The 15,380-nt window shown below is 39.2% G+C and overlaps 1 protein-coding gene across 3 annotated transcripts in view; it reads left to right on the top strand.

Annotated features, from left to right (window-relative positions):
• LOC308080681 (uncharacterized protein) overlaps positions 1-15,380 on the top strand; it is a 93,410-nt gene that overhangs the window by 29,353 nt on the left and 48,677 nt on the right. For all 3 annotated transcript variants that reach the window (XM_080422606.1, XM_080422608.1, XM_080422607.1), the window contains 14 exons: positions 64-96; positions 2,041-2,094; positions 3,426-3,518; positions 4,788-4,862; positions 5,232-5,276; positions 5,968-6,021; positions 8,580-8,633; positions 9,742-9,795; positions 10,647-10,700; positions 11,994-12,047; positions 13,115-13,159; positions 13,764-13,817; positions 14,497-14,541; positions 15,232-15,285. In XM_080422606.1, coding sequence (XP_080278732.1) covers positions 64-96; positions 2,041-2,094; positions 3,426-3,518; positions 4,788-4,862; positions 5,232-5,276; positions 5,968-6,021; positions 8,580-8,633; positions 9,742-9,795; positions 10,647-10,700; positions 11,994-12,047; positions 13,115-13,159; positions 13,764-13,817; positions 14,497-14,541; positions 15,232-15,285 — 768 coding nt within the window. The remainder of the gene's footprint in view (positions 1-63; positions 97-2,040; positions 2,095-3,425; positions 3,519-4,787; positions 4,863-5,231; positions 5,277-5,967; positions 6,022-8,579; positions 8,634-9,741; positions 9,796-10,646; positions 10,701-11,993; positions 12,048-13,114; positions 13,160-13,763; positions 13,818-14,496; positions 14,542-15,231; positions 15,286-15,380) is intronic.

Genomic DNA, 15,380 nt, shown 5'->3' with positions numbered 1-15,380 from the left:
GGAATGTTCTCACAGATGTTTTGTCATTTAATTCACTGTCTAATGACCCTGTTGTTCTCTCAGGTTGTTGGAACCCCAGGCCGACCAGGACCCATGGTAGGTTGGAAATAATTATAGTGTCTTCCCTGTGTGACCACTAGATGGCGGAGAGAGAGAGAGAGAGAGAGAGAGAGAGAGAGAGAGAGAGAGAGAGAGAGAGAGAGAGAGAGAGAGAGAGAGAGAGAGAGAGAGAGAGAGAGAGAGAGAGAGAGAGAGAGAGAGAGAGAGAGAGAGAGAGAGAGAGAGAGAGAGAGAGAGAGGCTTGACAGTATAACTCTAGATTTGAACTGTGTTGGTCAAACAACACGGAGGATATCTTATTGTCTAGACCACTTTCTTGGACGCAGATGATTAGATAGTTTTGATTTATGTTGTTATTTAAAAATCCAAAGTTATAGGAAAAAAAGATAATTTGTGACTGTGAATGTTTGAAACTATGAGTGTCTGAAGGAGGGCATTGCTGTAATGCACAGCCACTGTCTACAGCATTTTGGAATCGTATTATGCTATTAATTATTATAACTATTATACTACTATTTCATACTTTCTTTTAATCTTTTTCCCGTCTCTTATGTCATCATACAGTATGTTACCTTTATTTATATACATATACATACATATATCATTATTACTATTATTATGAAAAAGACGGTCAGTGTCTGACTGTATAGCAGAATAGCAGAATAACAGATCTACAAGCTCACAACACGTGAGCTTGTAGATCTGCTATTTTCCTGGCACAAAACCAACGTGCAAACTAAATGAAGCATTACTGCTCTGATAGATTGGCGGTAATACATTATACTGTAGCATGAATGGCAATGCACTCAAGCAGAGCTACTGAGAATAGAAAGAGCCTGACACTACAGGCAGAGGTGTAAAGTAACTAAGTACATGTACAAGTACTGTGCTTGAGTGCAATTTTGAGTTACGTTTACTTTACTTGAGTATTTCCAATTTTAAATACTTTTACTTCTACTCCACTACATCTCAGAGACATATATTGTACTTTTACTCCATTACAATTTGTAAACTTTAGTTATAGCTACTACAGAGTTAGATTATTCTCCACGCATTTAACCACTTTTTTAAATGAAAAAAGTAATTGAAAATACACGGCCCCCTCACGTATTAGGAGGGCAGGGTGAGTCACCAGAACCAAGGACGGGTGTTTTTGATGAATCTAACATGTTAAAAATGGAGTTTAAAGTTATAATGGGTTTGTGTAGGAAGGGGGCATGTCTGATAAAATGAATATCAAATATCTAAATACTGAATCAAGCCATTTAAAAAACTGTCTGGGGGGCTCACAAAAGCCTGAGTAGACGATAAAATGACCCAACAGACCCGATAGGTTTTCGGGTTCTTTGCCTCGCACATTTTTATATAACTTTATAATACAACTGATGTTTGCGAGCAACACTCTTGAAAACAAAGCATTGCATTGCCTGGCCCTAGACTATAGAAGCCGTGAAGGGAGCTGACAGGCCCTTCTCGATGTCAATCTATCAAGTCACCTTAATACAAGCGGCAGATGCCAAATAAAGGAGGAGTTTTGTGGTTTGAAATTGTGAGATTTCATAAAAGCAAAAGGTTAAAGCCTCAAACGGTGATTTCTTCAACTGGTTGGCTGAATGTAGAACAGCAAGAACATGGGTTTTTAGAATGATACTACTTAAACATAATCCTATACATTATTGTGTTGATAATTTAGTAAACGGAATCACAGATTGGCACACTTGGTCTTACAAAACATTTCATTCATTTGTTTTTGCTTATATCCCTGAAATCAGGGTTAGTTTTGGCAATAAATGATTGAATAAATTGAGTATTATATGAATAATCTTCTTTTACATGGTCCGCCGCCATGTACTGTATAATAATTTCCCCGATGGAGTGAACAAAGCTCTTTCTATCTCAGTGCCGCTGAACTTTAGTAACTATCATTACTATCCCAACAGCAGCTCATATGGACTGATTGAATGTGTGTTTGCTACCCAGGGCCCTCCAGGAGCCCAGGGATCCAGGGGCCTCACAGGCTTCAGAGGGAGACGGGTATGAAAGACCACCACACACACACACACACACACGCACAAAGATAAACAGTCAAATCTGGATCATTAGGCATGTAGCAATATATCATAAATCGGTTCAAATTGATTCAAAATCACAATTTGAATCGGCGCATTAAAAAAGGAGAAGAAAATACAGGATCTTTGTAAAAGAGTTGATAAAAAAAATGTGTTTTCAGTCAGTTTTAATTCTCTTCTCTTATCCTCTTTTCAATACGGTAGAAGTACTGTATTGAAAAGAGGATAAGAGAAGAAAATAAATTATTTGTCACGATTTTTTAAAACTCAAAATTATTCAAATTATTTCTACAGTATTTCTACTGTATTGAAAAGAGGATAAGAGAAGAAAATTAAAAGAGAAAGAAAATACTGGATTTGTGTAAGAGAGAGAAGAAAGAAAATCGGTCATTTGTCTGGAAAATAATTTTAAGTTTAAAAAAATCGCGACAAAACGTATCGTGAACCTATAGTAACGTGATTCGAATCGCAACGTGGGTTGAGTGAATCGTTACAGTACATGCCTAGTATTCATTGAATGGGATAGTGTAATATAGATGTGTTTGTACACTGTCCTCTTCAATTAACACTCTGGATTTAGCTGTTGAAGAAAAAATAATGAAGAATTATACCAACCAGTGTTGATTTTGACGACACATTTTGATGTAGTTTTAGTCATAGTCATGGTCTTTTGAATAAAATTCCATTTAGTTTTAGTCATATTTTAATTTTAGTCATCTGAAATGTTTTAGATTTAGTCTAGTTTTAGTTGACTAAGTATCATAAGATTTTCGTCGACTATATATCATAAGAATTTAGTCGACTAAATCTACAGTTGATTTAGTCGACTAAAATGTATTTCGGCGGTGCCTTGTTTGCATCGTAATGGCTGATTTTACACTTGGTTGCATGCTGAAAATAGCCGATCTACAAGCTCACAACGCGTCGCGCTGCGACGCGTTGTGAGCTTGTAGATCTGCTATTTTCAGAGCGCAACACCCGAGTGCAACCAAACATAGAATGACTTGTCTTTTAGTTCTACTGGATCTCTTCTCCACTAGTCCCTCACTGACATTTTAGTCTAGTTTTTATTTGTTGACGAAATTGTCAATATATTTAGTGATAGTTCTAGTCAATCGCAGCTTAGTTTTTATTTAGTTTTCGTCAGTGAAAAAAAGGTAGTCAACGTACATTTTTCGTCATAGTTTTAGTAGACGAAATCAACACTGATACCAACGTGTTTCATTGTGAGCACGTCACAGAGTCAAACTGATGCACACGGGTAAACTAAAAACTTAAATCCGCTTCAAACTACAGGGGGCCGCGGGACCACCAGGCTTTGACGGAGAACCCGGAGTGCCAGGAAACCCCGGAGAGCCAGGACCCCCCGGTCAACCCATGCACCCTGGGGTGAGTCAATGGCTCAATTTTTACACTTTCTCACATTTAAAGGAGTAGTTCACCCAAATAATTACTTATTTTCCATCAATTACACGCCTAACCTCACTCCGTCAAATGGAAGAAGCTTGCGACACACATTTTGTTTCACAGCGTACTTGCATCTGAGACTCCGGGCGTAGAATCGATGACAGACGGAGTTTCATTTTTTCAAGGTACTAGGCAGGTGATTGGATGATCCCGCACCTAGCAGCCGCTGATTGGTTCGTATGCGCAGCGGTTCGGGCAGCTTTACTCTGTGAGCAATCCCAGACCCTCCTTCCTGAAACCAAATGCAATGCAATGCATGAGATTTCCGGAGGGAGGGGGTGTTTACCAGGCTATTACACGCCACCATGATGCCTTGATTTCATGGAAGTTGTTTATTTATTTTTTGTCGCATTCCTGAGCCGATAATTTGATGAGCGGCGAACTCTCCGGTCATAAAATTATTGGCTTAGGAATGCGACAAAAAAAAAAAAATGTCTATGAATTCAAGGCTTCATGGGGTGTGGAATTGATAGACAATAAGTCATTTTTTTGGGTGAACTACTCCTTTAAACCAGCACTCAAATTAGTCATAAGGCATAAGACGCCACGCAAAATAGTGCCCTCAGGATCGCTATAATTAATCTGGGTAAGCCTATGTCATGCCTCTATATGTTATATGATATGATATGATATGATATGATATATCATATCATATCATATCATATCATAACAGTCACAATAATATCTGTAGGACATGACATGGTTTAAATGTTTATCATATCTACTTCAGTATCTTTTTGAGAAAAGATAATGATCAAAACGGCTGCAAACAGGCAACAGTGTAGCCTGTTACCAGCCTGAAGCTGCGTGGAGCTTCAGTCTGAAATTGGCTCCAGTGTCGGCGATTGCGAGGGGGAGGGGATTCGAATTTCCCTAAACCAATCACAAGAGATCCACGGATCCGCCCACATCTGACGTCATCGCACAGCTTGCTTTTAGCAGATATTCGCTGATTGGCTTGTCGTTAGACCCACCCCCCACCTCCGTCTCTCATTGGACGGTATACTTTTTGTACGGAATAAATCCTAGGTTCACAGTGTGCATGTAATTATACCGTAGCTCACAGTTGCTCAGAAATGCGACGCGTCGTGAGCTTGTAGATCTGCTATTTTCCATACAATGAGGTATAGGCCATGTCAGTCGTTAACCACTGTTTTTAGCCATTGATTTTGAACCTGTTTGCTCCCAAAGGGCCAGCTGGTGTCCCAGATGGGGTCTGGGTTCAGTGAGAAGTCAGGCCATGCAGCGATGGTGACAGGATCCAGGGTGAGTGTCTGTCACATCCATCCATTACTATACAACTATCACTGTTACTCAGCGGTGGAAAGTAACTAAGTACATGTACTCAAGTACTGTACTTAAGTATAATTTTGAGTTATTTTTTTTTTACTTTACTGGAGTATTTCCAATTTTCAGTACTTTATTACTCCACTACATCTCTGAGGAAAATATTGTACTTTTACTCCGCTACAATTATTTAAAAACGTTTTTTTTTTTAAATCTTTAAAACTGAAATGTAATGTTCAGTGATGCAATGTAATGTAAAGTGCTGCACTGTACTGTACTGTACTGTACTGTACTGTACTGTACTGTACTGTACCATGATGGGATGTAATTTGATGTCTTATTCTATAGGGTGAAGCAGGACCTCGAGGCCCTCCCGGCCAGGCAGGATCACACGTACGTTTTATAGCCTCTATAATGGGACTCAAAATATTTGACAATATATACTGACTGAACCTGCACTTAACCCATTAAGACCGAGAATCTGTGTCATTTTAACATTTCTTTGGCTATTTCTTTGGCAAAAAAACCCCCAAAAATCTTGATTTTTTTTTTTTTGCAAATCTTGATTATACATGTTTTAAAGCAAATTTGTTTTACTCCGATCTGTGCTTCTGGGGGTCCCTGAAACGACATATTCTGAGATGGGGGGGGGGGGGTCCGCGGCCAAATATATTTCCTTTTGGGTGGTCCTTGACATAGAAAAGTTGGAGCACCACTGATAATAGGAACATACGTTTTTCAGAAAACTGTTAGGAATTAGAAGACATTTGTACGATACCCCAGAAGCAAAGATTTGAATTATAAATTTGTTTTGCTTAAAGGAATTGTTTTATATATTTAAAGATTTGCTAAAAATGTTCAAGATTTTTCAAAAATAGCAGGTCTACAAGCTCGTAGCGCGGCACTCGGTGCCGCGCTACGAGCTTGTAGACCTGCTATTTTTGAATAGCCAAAGAAAAAATGACACATTCTTTCCCGGTCTAAACGCGTCAATGAATTTGCTGTAGTCCTCATGGTGTTACTGTAGTTTACAGAACAACTGGTCTGACCTCTATGTTTAATTTTCCTCCCTGGGTGTGTTTAGGGTCCTTCCGGAGGACAAGGCATCCCAGGAGACGCAGGAGAGCCAGGACCTATGGTAGGGAACATTTTAATACTGTCTGTATCCTTCACTTTTACTATGAGCATAAAGTGAGGACCAGTTATAATAAAGATTGGTTGAAAATTGGTGAAGTCGTCCTTTAAAGTAATACTAGGTAACGTTTTCAACAAAACTAAAGTTAAATTGTATATCTTTTGTGAGTGGCAAAAGTTTCACAACACCCACTCCATGAATTTCACCCCCGGAAGCCTTTTATTTATATATTTTGTATTGAACGCTGTCGGGGGGGACTTTCCCGGGAAAATGACGTCATCTGGTTTTGGCCAGGAACTACCGCAACGGTTTCCTGTTTGGCCAGGAACTACCGCGCTAATAACAAAAAGGAACCTCACGCTGATTTTAAGAGAATGTAGGATTGGAAGATCGACAGAAAAAGAAAGCACAGCTCATGGTAACTAATGCTCCACTGGCTAAGAGAAACGATCCGCAGATAGTATAAAACAATTAAAAGATCGAAAGAAGATTTTTGAACGCTTCCGGCTTCCGGTGAAAACAAATGGAATTCTGGGTAATCGAGGACTACGGAAATTGTATGCAGTGACGGTAGTGACCAGCAGAGGTTGCTAAAAATCGTTATTTGTGAATCTGCATTGTACAACTTTAACTGTTCTAACTGTAGCCCACAGCAGTGGTGGAAAGTAACTAAGTAAATTTACTTAAGTACTGTACTTAAGTACAATTTTGAGGTATTTTTTGGAGTATTGGAGTATTTCCAATTTTAAGTACTTTTACTACTCCACTACATCTCAGAGGCAAAATATTGTACTTTTACTCCACAACAATTATTTGAAAACTTTAGTTACTAGTTACTTTGCAGATATAAATTACTATATTATAAAACATACATTAACCACTTTAGCCCCATTTTATACCGGCTATTTGAAAATAGCAGATCTACAAGCTCACAACGCGTCGCATCGCGACGCGTTGTGAGCTGCTATTTTCATTTTCAAACATTTTAGTACTTTTACTTTTGGTACTTTAAGTACATTTTGGTACTTTAAGTACATTTTGATACCAATACTTTTGTACTTTTACTCAAGTACATTTTGAATACCAGACTTTTACTTGTAACAGAGTATTTCTACAATGCAGTATTGATACTTTTACTTAAGTAAGAAAGGTGAGTACTTTTTCCACCACCGCTGTACAGTATTTATCCCCCTTTCCACTGCATCTTAAGCACCACACCACACCACACTACACCACACCACACTGCATCAAAATATCTACCGTTTCCATTACACAAAAGTACCCCCTCTCAAATCCACAGGTATGAGTAGCAGACTAGGTCATTGCACTCATTTGTAATGTAAGCATAGATGGAGGTCATTGCTTTTTGTCTAACAATGTAATGTAAATGAGTGGCCAACTGTCCTGTATACAAGTGCAAATCACCTGTGCACGTGCGGGTGAACCATTTGGTTCGGTATGACCATCTGCCTGGAATGAGCTTCAGAAGTCCCTAAAAATCAGGCTACTGCCCTCATTGGGTCAACATAGAGCAATGGTTTCCAGCACCTTTGTACCAGACTGTAACTGTTTTATTTAAAGTTCCTGTTCTTTCGTTGAAATACTGAGTATTTCTATTGTCTGATTATTAATTTATTGATGTATGTAAATGTATTCCTGTTGATTATGCTGATTATGTTGTATCTCGGCTACATTGAAATGAGGGCTTGCCCTCAACTGTACTCCGAGTTGAAATAAAGGTTATGATGATGATGATGAACCAAATGGATCCTTATAACTGTGATTCTAATACAATATAAATTATAATGTATTACAACTATGCTAATTATAATACACTATAATGGATTATAACTGATTATAATACAATATCAATTATTATAATTTATTACAACTATGATAATTATAATACACTATAATAGATTACAACTGTGATCATAATACACTATAAAGTAGTATAATGTTTTACAACTATGATAATTATAACACACTATAATAGATTACAACTGTGATCATAATACACTATAAAGTAGTATAATGTTTTACAACTATGATAATCATAATACACTATAATAGATTATAACTGTGATCATAATACACTATAAATAATTATAATGTTTCACAACTATGATAATTATAACACACTAGAATAGATTTTAACTGTGATTATAATAATCTATAAAGAATTATAATGTTTTACAATTATATCCTGTTCTAAATAAAAAGTCGGTGAGTGATCAGTCATTATGAAGTGTTTGGCCCCGTTTGGCCTAGCTCAGACCTACCCAGGACTGGGTACTTTTTAGGCACCAGTTTAGTACCACTTACACACCACTCTACCCACTTCATTATAGTGGAAACCGAGGCACAAGTGGACGGTGTGGTGTGGGGTAGGGTGAGGCCATGCATATGGAAAGCCGCCTTTTGTGTCCTTGCATGCTCTCCTTTATGTGGACACGAATACAATGTTAAAATGTGTGTGTGTGTGTGTGTGTGCGTGTGCGTGCCAGTGGTCTTTCATTCAGATATGTGTATCTAATAGATGATTGGTTGTGTGTCTACAGGGTGGTGGTGGTCACAGAGGACCCGAAGGACCCCCTGGAAAAGCCGGACCAGATGTGAGTCAAAAACGCACATACACATGTCCACAGAGACACCACATCAGAGCTCCAAACTGTAACCACTTGAGCCCTGTGTGTGTGTGTGTGTGTGTGTGTGTGTGTGTGTGTGTGTGTGTGTGTGTGTGTGTGTGTGTGTGTAGGCAGTGGCGTAAAATAACTAAGTGCATTTACTCAAGTATTGTACTTAAGTACAATTTTGAGGTATTTTTCACTTTACTGGAGTATTTCCAATTTTCAGTACTTTTACTTCTACTCCACTACATCTCTGAGAAAAATATTGTACGTTTACTCCACTACAATTATTTGAAAACTTTACTTACACAGTTAGTTATACTTTGCATATATCAATTATTATATTATAAAACAAACATGAACCACTTTAGCCCTTTTTTATAGATAGGCTATTTGAAAATAGCCGATCTACAAGCTCATAACGTGACTCGTCGTGAGCTTGTAGATCTGCTATTTTCAAACATTTTAGTACTTTTGCTTTTGGTACTCTAAGTATATTTTGATGCCAATACTTTTGTACTTTTACTCAAGTAACATTTTGAACACAGGCCTTTTACTTGTGTGTGTGTGCGCCTCACAGATATTGCCTCACAGATATTGCCTCACAGATATTGCCTCACAGATATTGAACGCTTCCAGTGTTGCCAGATGTACGATAATTATCGTATGTGTACGATTATTTTACCCTCTGTACGATCAATAATTCCAAAAATGCCCAAATGTACGATAATTTCACCATATCACAAAAAGTGTGTGAATTTACTAAATCCCCTGGCTGTTGATTCGCGATCCGATTTGGCTTTTCCAAATAAGTCAGGAAATCAGTCAATCTGACCCTAGATCTGTACTTGGGAGGCATTAAAAACACCGGTCGCGTCTTTCCAGTCCAGTTTCAGGCTTTCATTTGGGTAAGGTCCAGGAAGGATTTTTTTTGTTTGTGAAATTACATATTTACACGTGTGATTTCTCTTTTTTTGGCTGCGTACGATAGTTTCAAATACGATAATTGTAAGCCTCCTGTACGATAATTCAATATTTCCCAACCTGGCAACACTGAACGGTTCTTCTCGTCTCTTTTCTCGTTGCGGTTCAGGGAGAAGCAGGTCCCGCCGGATCAACAGGAGAGCCAGGAAACCCAGGCTCAGCGGTACTAAACCACCAGCCCAATCCTATTGTCACGTCTGTCAGTGTAAAAATAGCAGATCTACAAGCTCATAGCGCAGCACTCGGTGCCGCGCTATGAGCTTGTAGATCTGCTATTTTTTTTTTTTGCGTGAAAAATGTGTGCACATCTTTAAATATATATATATATTTTTTAAAGCGAACATTTGTAACTCAAATCTTTGCTTCTGGGGGGTCCCTGGAACAAAACTATTTTGAGATGGGGGTACACGGCCAAATACATATCATTTTGGGGGTCCTTGACATAAAAAAAATGTTTGAGAACCACTGATATTATGGCAACATAAGTTTTTTCAAAAAACTGTTAAGATTTAGAAGACATTTGTAGAATCCCCAGAAGCAAAGATTTGAGTAAAACATGCTCGCTTAAAAATATATATTCAAAGGTTTGCATACATTTTCATGATTTTTCAAAAAAAAAAGAAGATCTACAAGCTCATAGCACGGCACACGGTGCCGCACTATGAGCTTGTAGATCTGCAATTTTTCGTAATGGGTTAAATAAAAAGGTAGTGTAAGTGTGGGATCGAATTGTGATCGGATCGCAATGCAGAAACTGGAGATGTGTGTTAAAAGGTAGGGTAAGTGATGTTTTTTGGTTAAAACAAAAGGTTTTGTATTAAAAGGTTAAAGCACTATAATCTGATAGTAATCATCGCTATAGAGTGTTTGTTCAGTGACAGGGGTCTCCATGTCTCTCCAGCCTCTGGAGTGAGTGTGGAAATATAGTGGCCCTCTCCATCATCAAAGTTGCATCATCCCTGATCTATATGTCTAATAACCTGGATTGTTTTCTTTGTCTTTCTTTCTCCTCAGGGTGGTAGAGGATTCCCTGGACTTCCTGGAAACCCAGGACTGAAAGGCCATAAGGTCGGTCTGCACAACGAACCCTAAGGTTGCTGAGTAATAGGCTACACTGTAAAATCCTGAGTGTTCATTTAACACAGCGTGTGCACAGATTGAACAGAATGGCCCAGAGGGCCCGTTTCGGTTCCATTTGTACACGCTCAGTTAAATCAACACCTGGGGAATTTTACTGTGCATTCACTGTATGTGTGTGAATGTGCTTATCCTATATTACAATTGAGAAAAGTCAGCACTTCCTGTCCCCCGCTGAAGCCACCCACCCTGAAGCCATTTCATTGTTTCAGTATCAACACAACAACCACATAATCACATGTCACTACAACACTAGTCTGGGAGGCTTCGGCTCAAAGCCTGGACAGCAGGGGCGCGGCCACTGATTTCTGATTCAAATCAACAGCCAATGAAGAAAAGGGGGCGGGATCCACATGCAGTGGGTCTTACATGTAAATAGGAGCGACGGGAAGCAATTTCCCCTTGAGAAATTGCGGCCGCCATTGTTGTGTACTGCTGTTTGCCTCTCGTCGGACTTTTTAGACGAGTAGACCGGTAAGAGGCGTGTCCGCTCAGATTCTGAGCGTAAGTTACATCCCGCCCAGAAATACCAGGGCTTTGGCCCAGAAGTTCCTCGCCGCTCCCGTTTGTATGCGAGGCGAAAAACTTCTGGGAACTCAGATTACTACAACACTACACTGGGTGAAAAGCAATGATTTTGGGAGGGTATTCATCAGGCATACCCCTGATACTTACGGGAGTATGTGTGTGTATATCACCTTTTTCACCCAGTGCTAGCCACAACGTGCGCACTGCATTTACGCATTGTTTTGTCCACTTTCCATTGCTCTCTATACATTTGCCTCTTTGTAGCATAATTATTATCGTCCAACAATATTTTGCCACAGTAGCGACCACACAGGAAGGGGAAACCCTTTAGCACAAGTTAAGTTTTTTTTGCCTCCGGGCGTTGCCACATAAATGAAAAACAAGCGGACCATCGTGGGCTCTGGTGTTGCCAAATCATGTGCGAGAAACAAGCACCGGGTTGCAATGAACGTCTACACTCTCTACTGTCTCCGTCTCCGATGTGCGGGCCAGGCTACTAGACGGGAGAGCCGCGTAGCGGCCCGAACCTTTAGTGTAATTACAACCTCCGTTATTGGTTCTGTTCAGACATCTCATTTTAAACCTTCCATCTCAGGATCAGCTCAGACTGTTATGCTGTATGTTTGCTCAAATTGTTGTGCGACTACTTACTTGCACTGAATACCTAATGTCAAATCTTTCTGTCTGGACTAACAGGGACCTGCTGGTCTTGCCGGCCAAAGAGGAGAGACAGGAGTGGCTGGATCAAAGGTATGTTTTCAACTGACCGCTTTGTTTGACCGCAATGGACCGGCCACACAAAGAGTCAACTTTGAGTCTCCTATCGGCGACATTAGCATCTTTCCGTCGGTCATCAAATTATTGGCTTAGGAATGCAAAAAAAACAAAAAAAGAAATCCATGAATTCAAGGCTTCATGGGGTGTGTCATTGATAGAAAATAAGTAATTCTTTGGTGAACTATCCCTTTAATCGGATCGAATACACAAACTGTCCAGCACTTTGAACTAACCTGTGTGTGTGGGTGTGGGTGTGTGTGTGTGTGTGTGTGTGTGTGTGTGTGTGTGTGTCTGTGTGTGTGGGGGGGGGGTAGTAGTATCTCATCAATGTTTTATCTTTCCCCCTCTGTGTGTTAATAAGCATATTTATATAAGCATAAGTTATAAGCAATAAGCATAAGTTGTATCTGGTTTGACCGTAATGTAACCTTCTTCTGATAATCAGTGTTTGGATCTATTAACTTATTGTGCTTTTTGTGCAGATCCAAATAAAATAATTCAAGTGTGTGTGTGTGTGTGTGTGTGTGTGTGTGTGTGTGTGAGTGTGAGTGTGAGTGTGAGTGTGTGCGTGTGCGTGTGCGTGTGCGTGTGTGCGTGTGCGTGTGCGTGCAATCCATGATTTATGTCCACTGTGTCTGACGAGTATGTCAAAATACCGTATGTAACAATGTTCCGCAGTCTATAGGCACTTTGTACAGTAAGCGACTGTTTTCCTATTGTCTGACTGCATTGGCAGTGTTTATGTCCTTTGTACAAGGCCTTTCTTAAGGTCCTTACACACCGGGGCGATTTTTTTCATGCGAATAATATATATTTTTTTAAAACCTTATAAAGTCAATGCAAGCTTCCACACCAGTTTCGCGGAGCGAAAAAAACGTCTTTTAATTATTCGGAACGAGTCCGAATTTTGCGTATATTCGCATATTCGCCGGTGTGTAACCGCCTTTATACTTCTGTTTATGTGGACATAAATACATATTTGTGTGTGTGTGTGTGTGTGTGTGTGTGTGTGTGTGTGTGTGTGTGTGTGTGTTACGCAGGGCATTTCGGGTACCCCAGGTGGAATGGGACCTCCAGGAACGGCGGTAGGCACGACTCATTCCATTTTATACCCAGTGAACAGACACCACATTGACACCACGGTGGTGATACTCAGTGGTGTAAAGTAACTAAGTACATTTACTCAAGTACTGTACTTAAGTACAATTTTGAGGTGTCTTTACTTCATTGGAGTATTTCCAATTTTCGGTACTTTTACTTCTACTCCACTTCATCTCAGAGGTGAATATTGTACTTTTGCTCCACTGCAATTATTTGAAAATGTTAGTTACTATTTACTTTGTACATTTAGATTATTATTACAAAACATACAGCAACCACTTCAGCCCTATATACATTTCGGCCACTTGAAAATAGCAGATCTACAAGCTTACAATGCAATTTTCAAAAGAATTGTATACATTTGAATTTCTGTGAAATGGGACATTCTGCATGAGTACTTTCTACTTTTCGTACTTTAAGTACATTTTGATGCCAATACTTTTGTACTTTTACTCAAGTGAATTGTGGACTTTTACTTACAGAGTGATTCTACATTGCAGGATTGATACTTTTACTTAGGTCAAAAAACGTTAGTACTTTTTCCACCACGGTGGTGATACTCAGTCAGCCCCTTGTTCTCCATTTCAGGGAGCGGTGGGAATGATCGGAGAGAGAGGGAGAGCTGGACCAAGTGGACCCATCGTAAGAAAACACCTCAGCACCTCAACTATCTTGCAACACCAAAAGAAATGTGCATTTTCTGTCAGAAATAGTCATACATCCACACATGGGTTAGCTTGGGATAAACGTTTGAAACAAAAGGACAGCAGTATTTCAATGTTTTGTATTCACTTGGTATAAAACCGTTGGGACAAATTTACTGAAGCAGCAAAAATACTGTCTGTCTCCCCTACTATGCTGTCTCCCTCTCAGCTTTCCATATACCGGCTGTCTCTTTTACACGCTGTCTGTCTGTCTCCCTCTCGCTCCCGGATGAATACAAAGGCGATTGCGAGAGAGGGCTGCCCAACGTCGCCAAAGTTGCCTTTGCATAACTTGAGTTATTGAGTATTATCATGATATTCTATCATAAAACATTTGATTCTGTTAAGTTTTTATTTTTAAATATTGAATTATATGATGTACTATATTTAATAAATACCCTTTGTTTTGTGTGTGTGTTTTTTTTTTTACAGAATCAAATGTTTTATGGTCATGATTCACCAAGAGCCTGGATGTCTTGACTCTAGGCTTAATATAATTGATATAAATATGGAAATCTCTTTGGGAAAAACGAATGGGCTTTTTTTGAGTCGAACCACAAAATGGCCGCAGATGAACGATTAAATCTCTCTCTCTCTGTCTGTCTCTCCCTCCCCAGGGGAAACGGGGCCAGAATGGTCATGCTGGTAAAACAGGCCCAATAGTAAGTATAGTGAAATGCATTAAGTGCAGTCGTGTAAAGTAACTAAGTACATATACTCAAGTACTGCACTTAAGTACAATTTTGAGGTACTTTTACTTTACTGGAGTATTTCCACTTTTCAATACTTTTACTTCTATTCCACTACATCTCAGAGGCATATATTATACTTTTACTTCACTACAATTATTTGACAACTTTAGTTACTAGTTACTTTATAGATTTGGATTATTATTACAAAACACACATTAACCACTTCAGCCCTATATACGTTTTCGGCCATTTGAAAATAGCAGATCTACAAACTCACAATGAGTCGCTTCGCGACGCATTGTGAGCTTGTAGATCGGCTATTTTCAAAAGACTTTTAGACATTCTATACATTTGAAAACGTGTGAAATGGGACATCCTGGATAATGAGTTGACTTTCTACTTTTGGTACTTAATGTACATTTTGAAATCAATACTTTTGTACTTTTACTCAAGTACATTTTTTATTCCAAACTTTCATTTGTAACGGAGTACTTCTACAGTGCAGTATTGATACTTCTACTTAAGTAAAACCTGTGAGTACTTTTTCCACCAATGATGAAGTGGAATGATATTTTTTGGAACACATACAGTATATAGACTATAGTTGAATATGTGACTGACAGTTCAAACAGGTCATTGACAGCGATGTCACCGTTACAGGGTCCCATGGGAATCGCCGGTGTTACAGGTTACCCCGGCAACCCAGGAATGAAGGTGAGTTCAGTGACCATTGACCAACATAATCGCATTTTGTTGTTGTTGTCCATATTTCAACATGTACTGTAGGTATCGTGCGGTGGTGTAAAGTA

This window comes from Gymnoscopelus braueri, assembly GCF_963280865.1.
Source record: "Gymnoscopelus braueri genome assembly, chromosome: 24".
Classification (NCBI taxonomy): Eukaryota; Metazoa; Chordata; class Actinopteri; order Myctophiformes; family Myctophidae; genus Gymnoscopelus; species Gymnoscopelus braueri.
The sequence above is the reverse complement of the archived record's forward strand: the minus strand, read 5'-3'. Positions and strand labels throughout refer to the sequence as shown.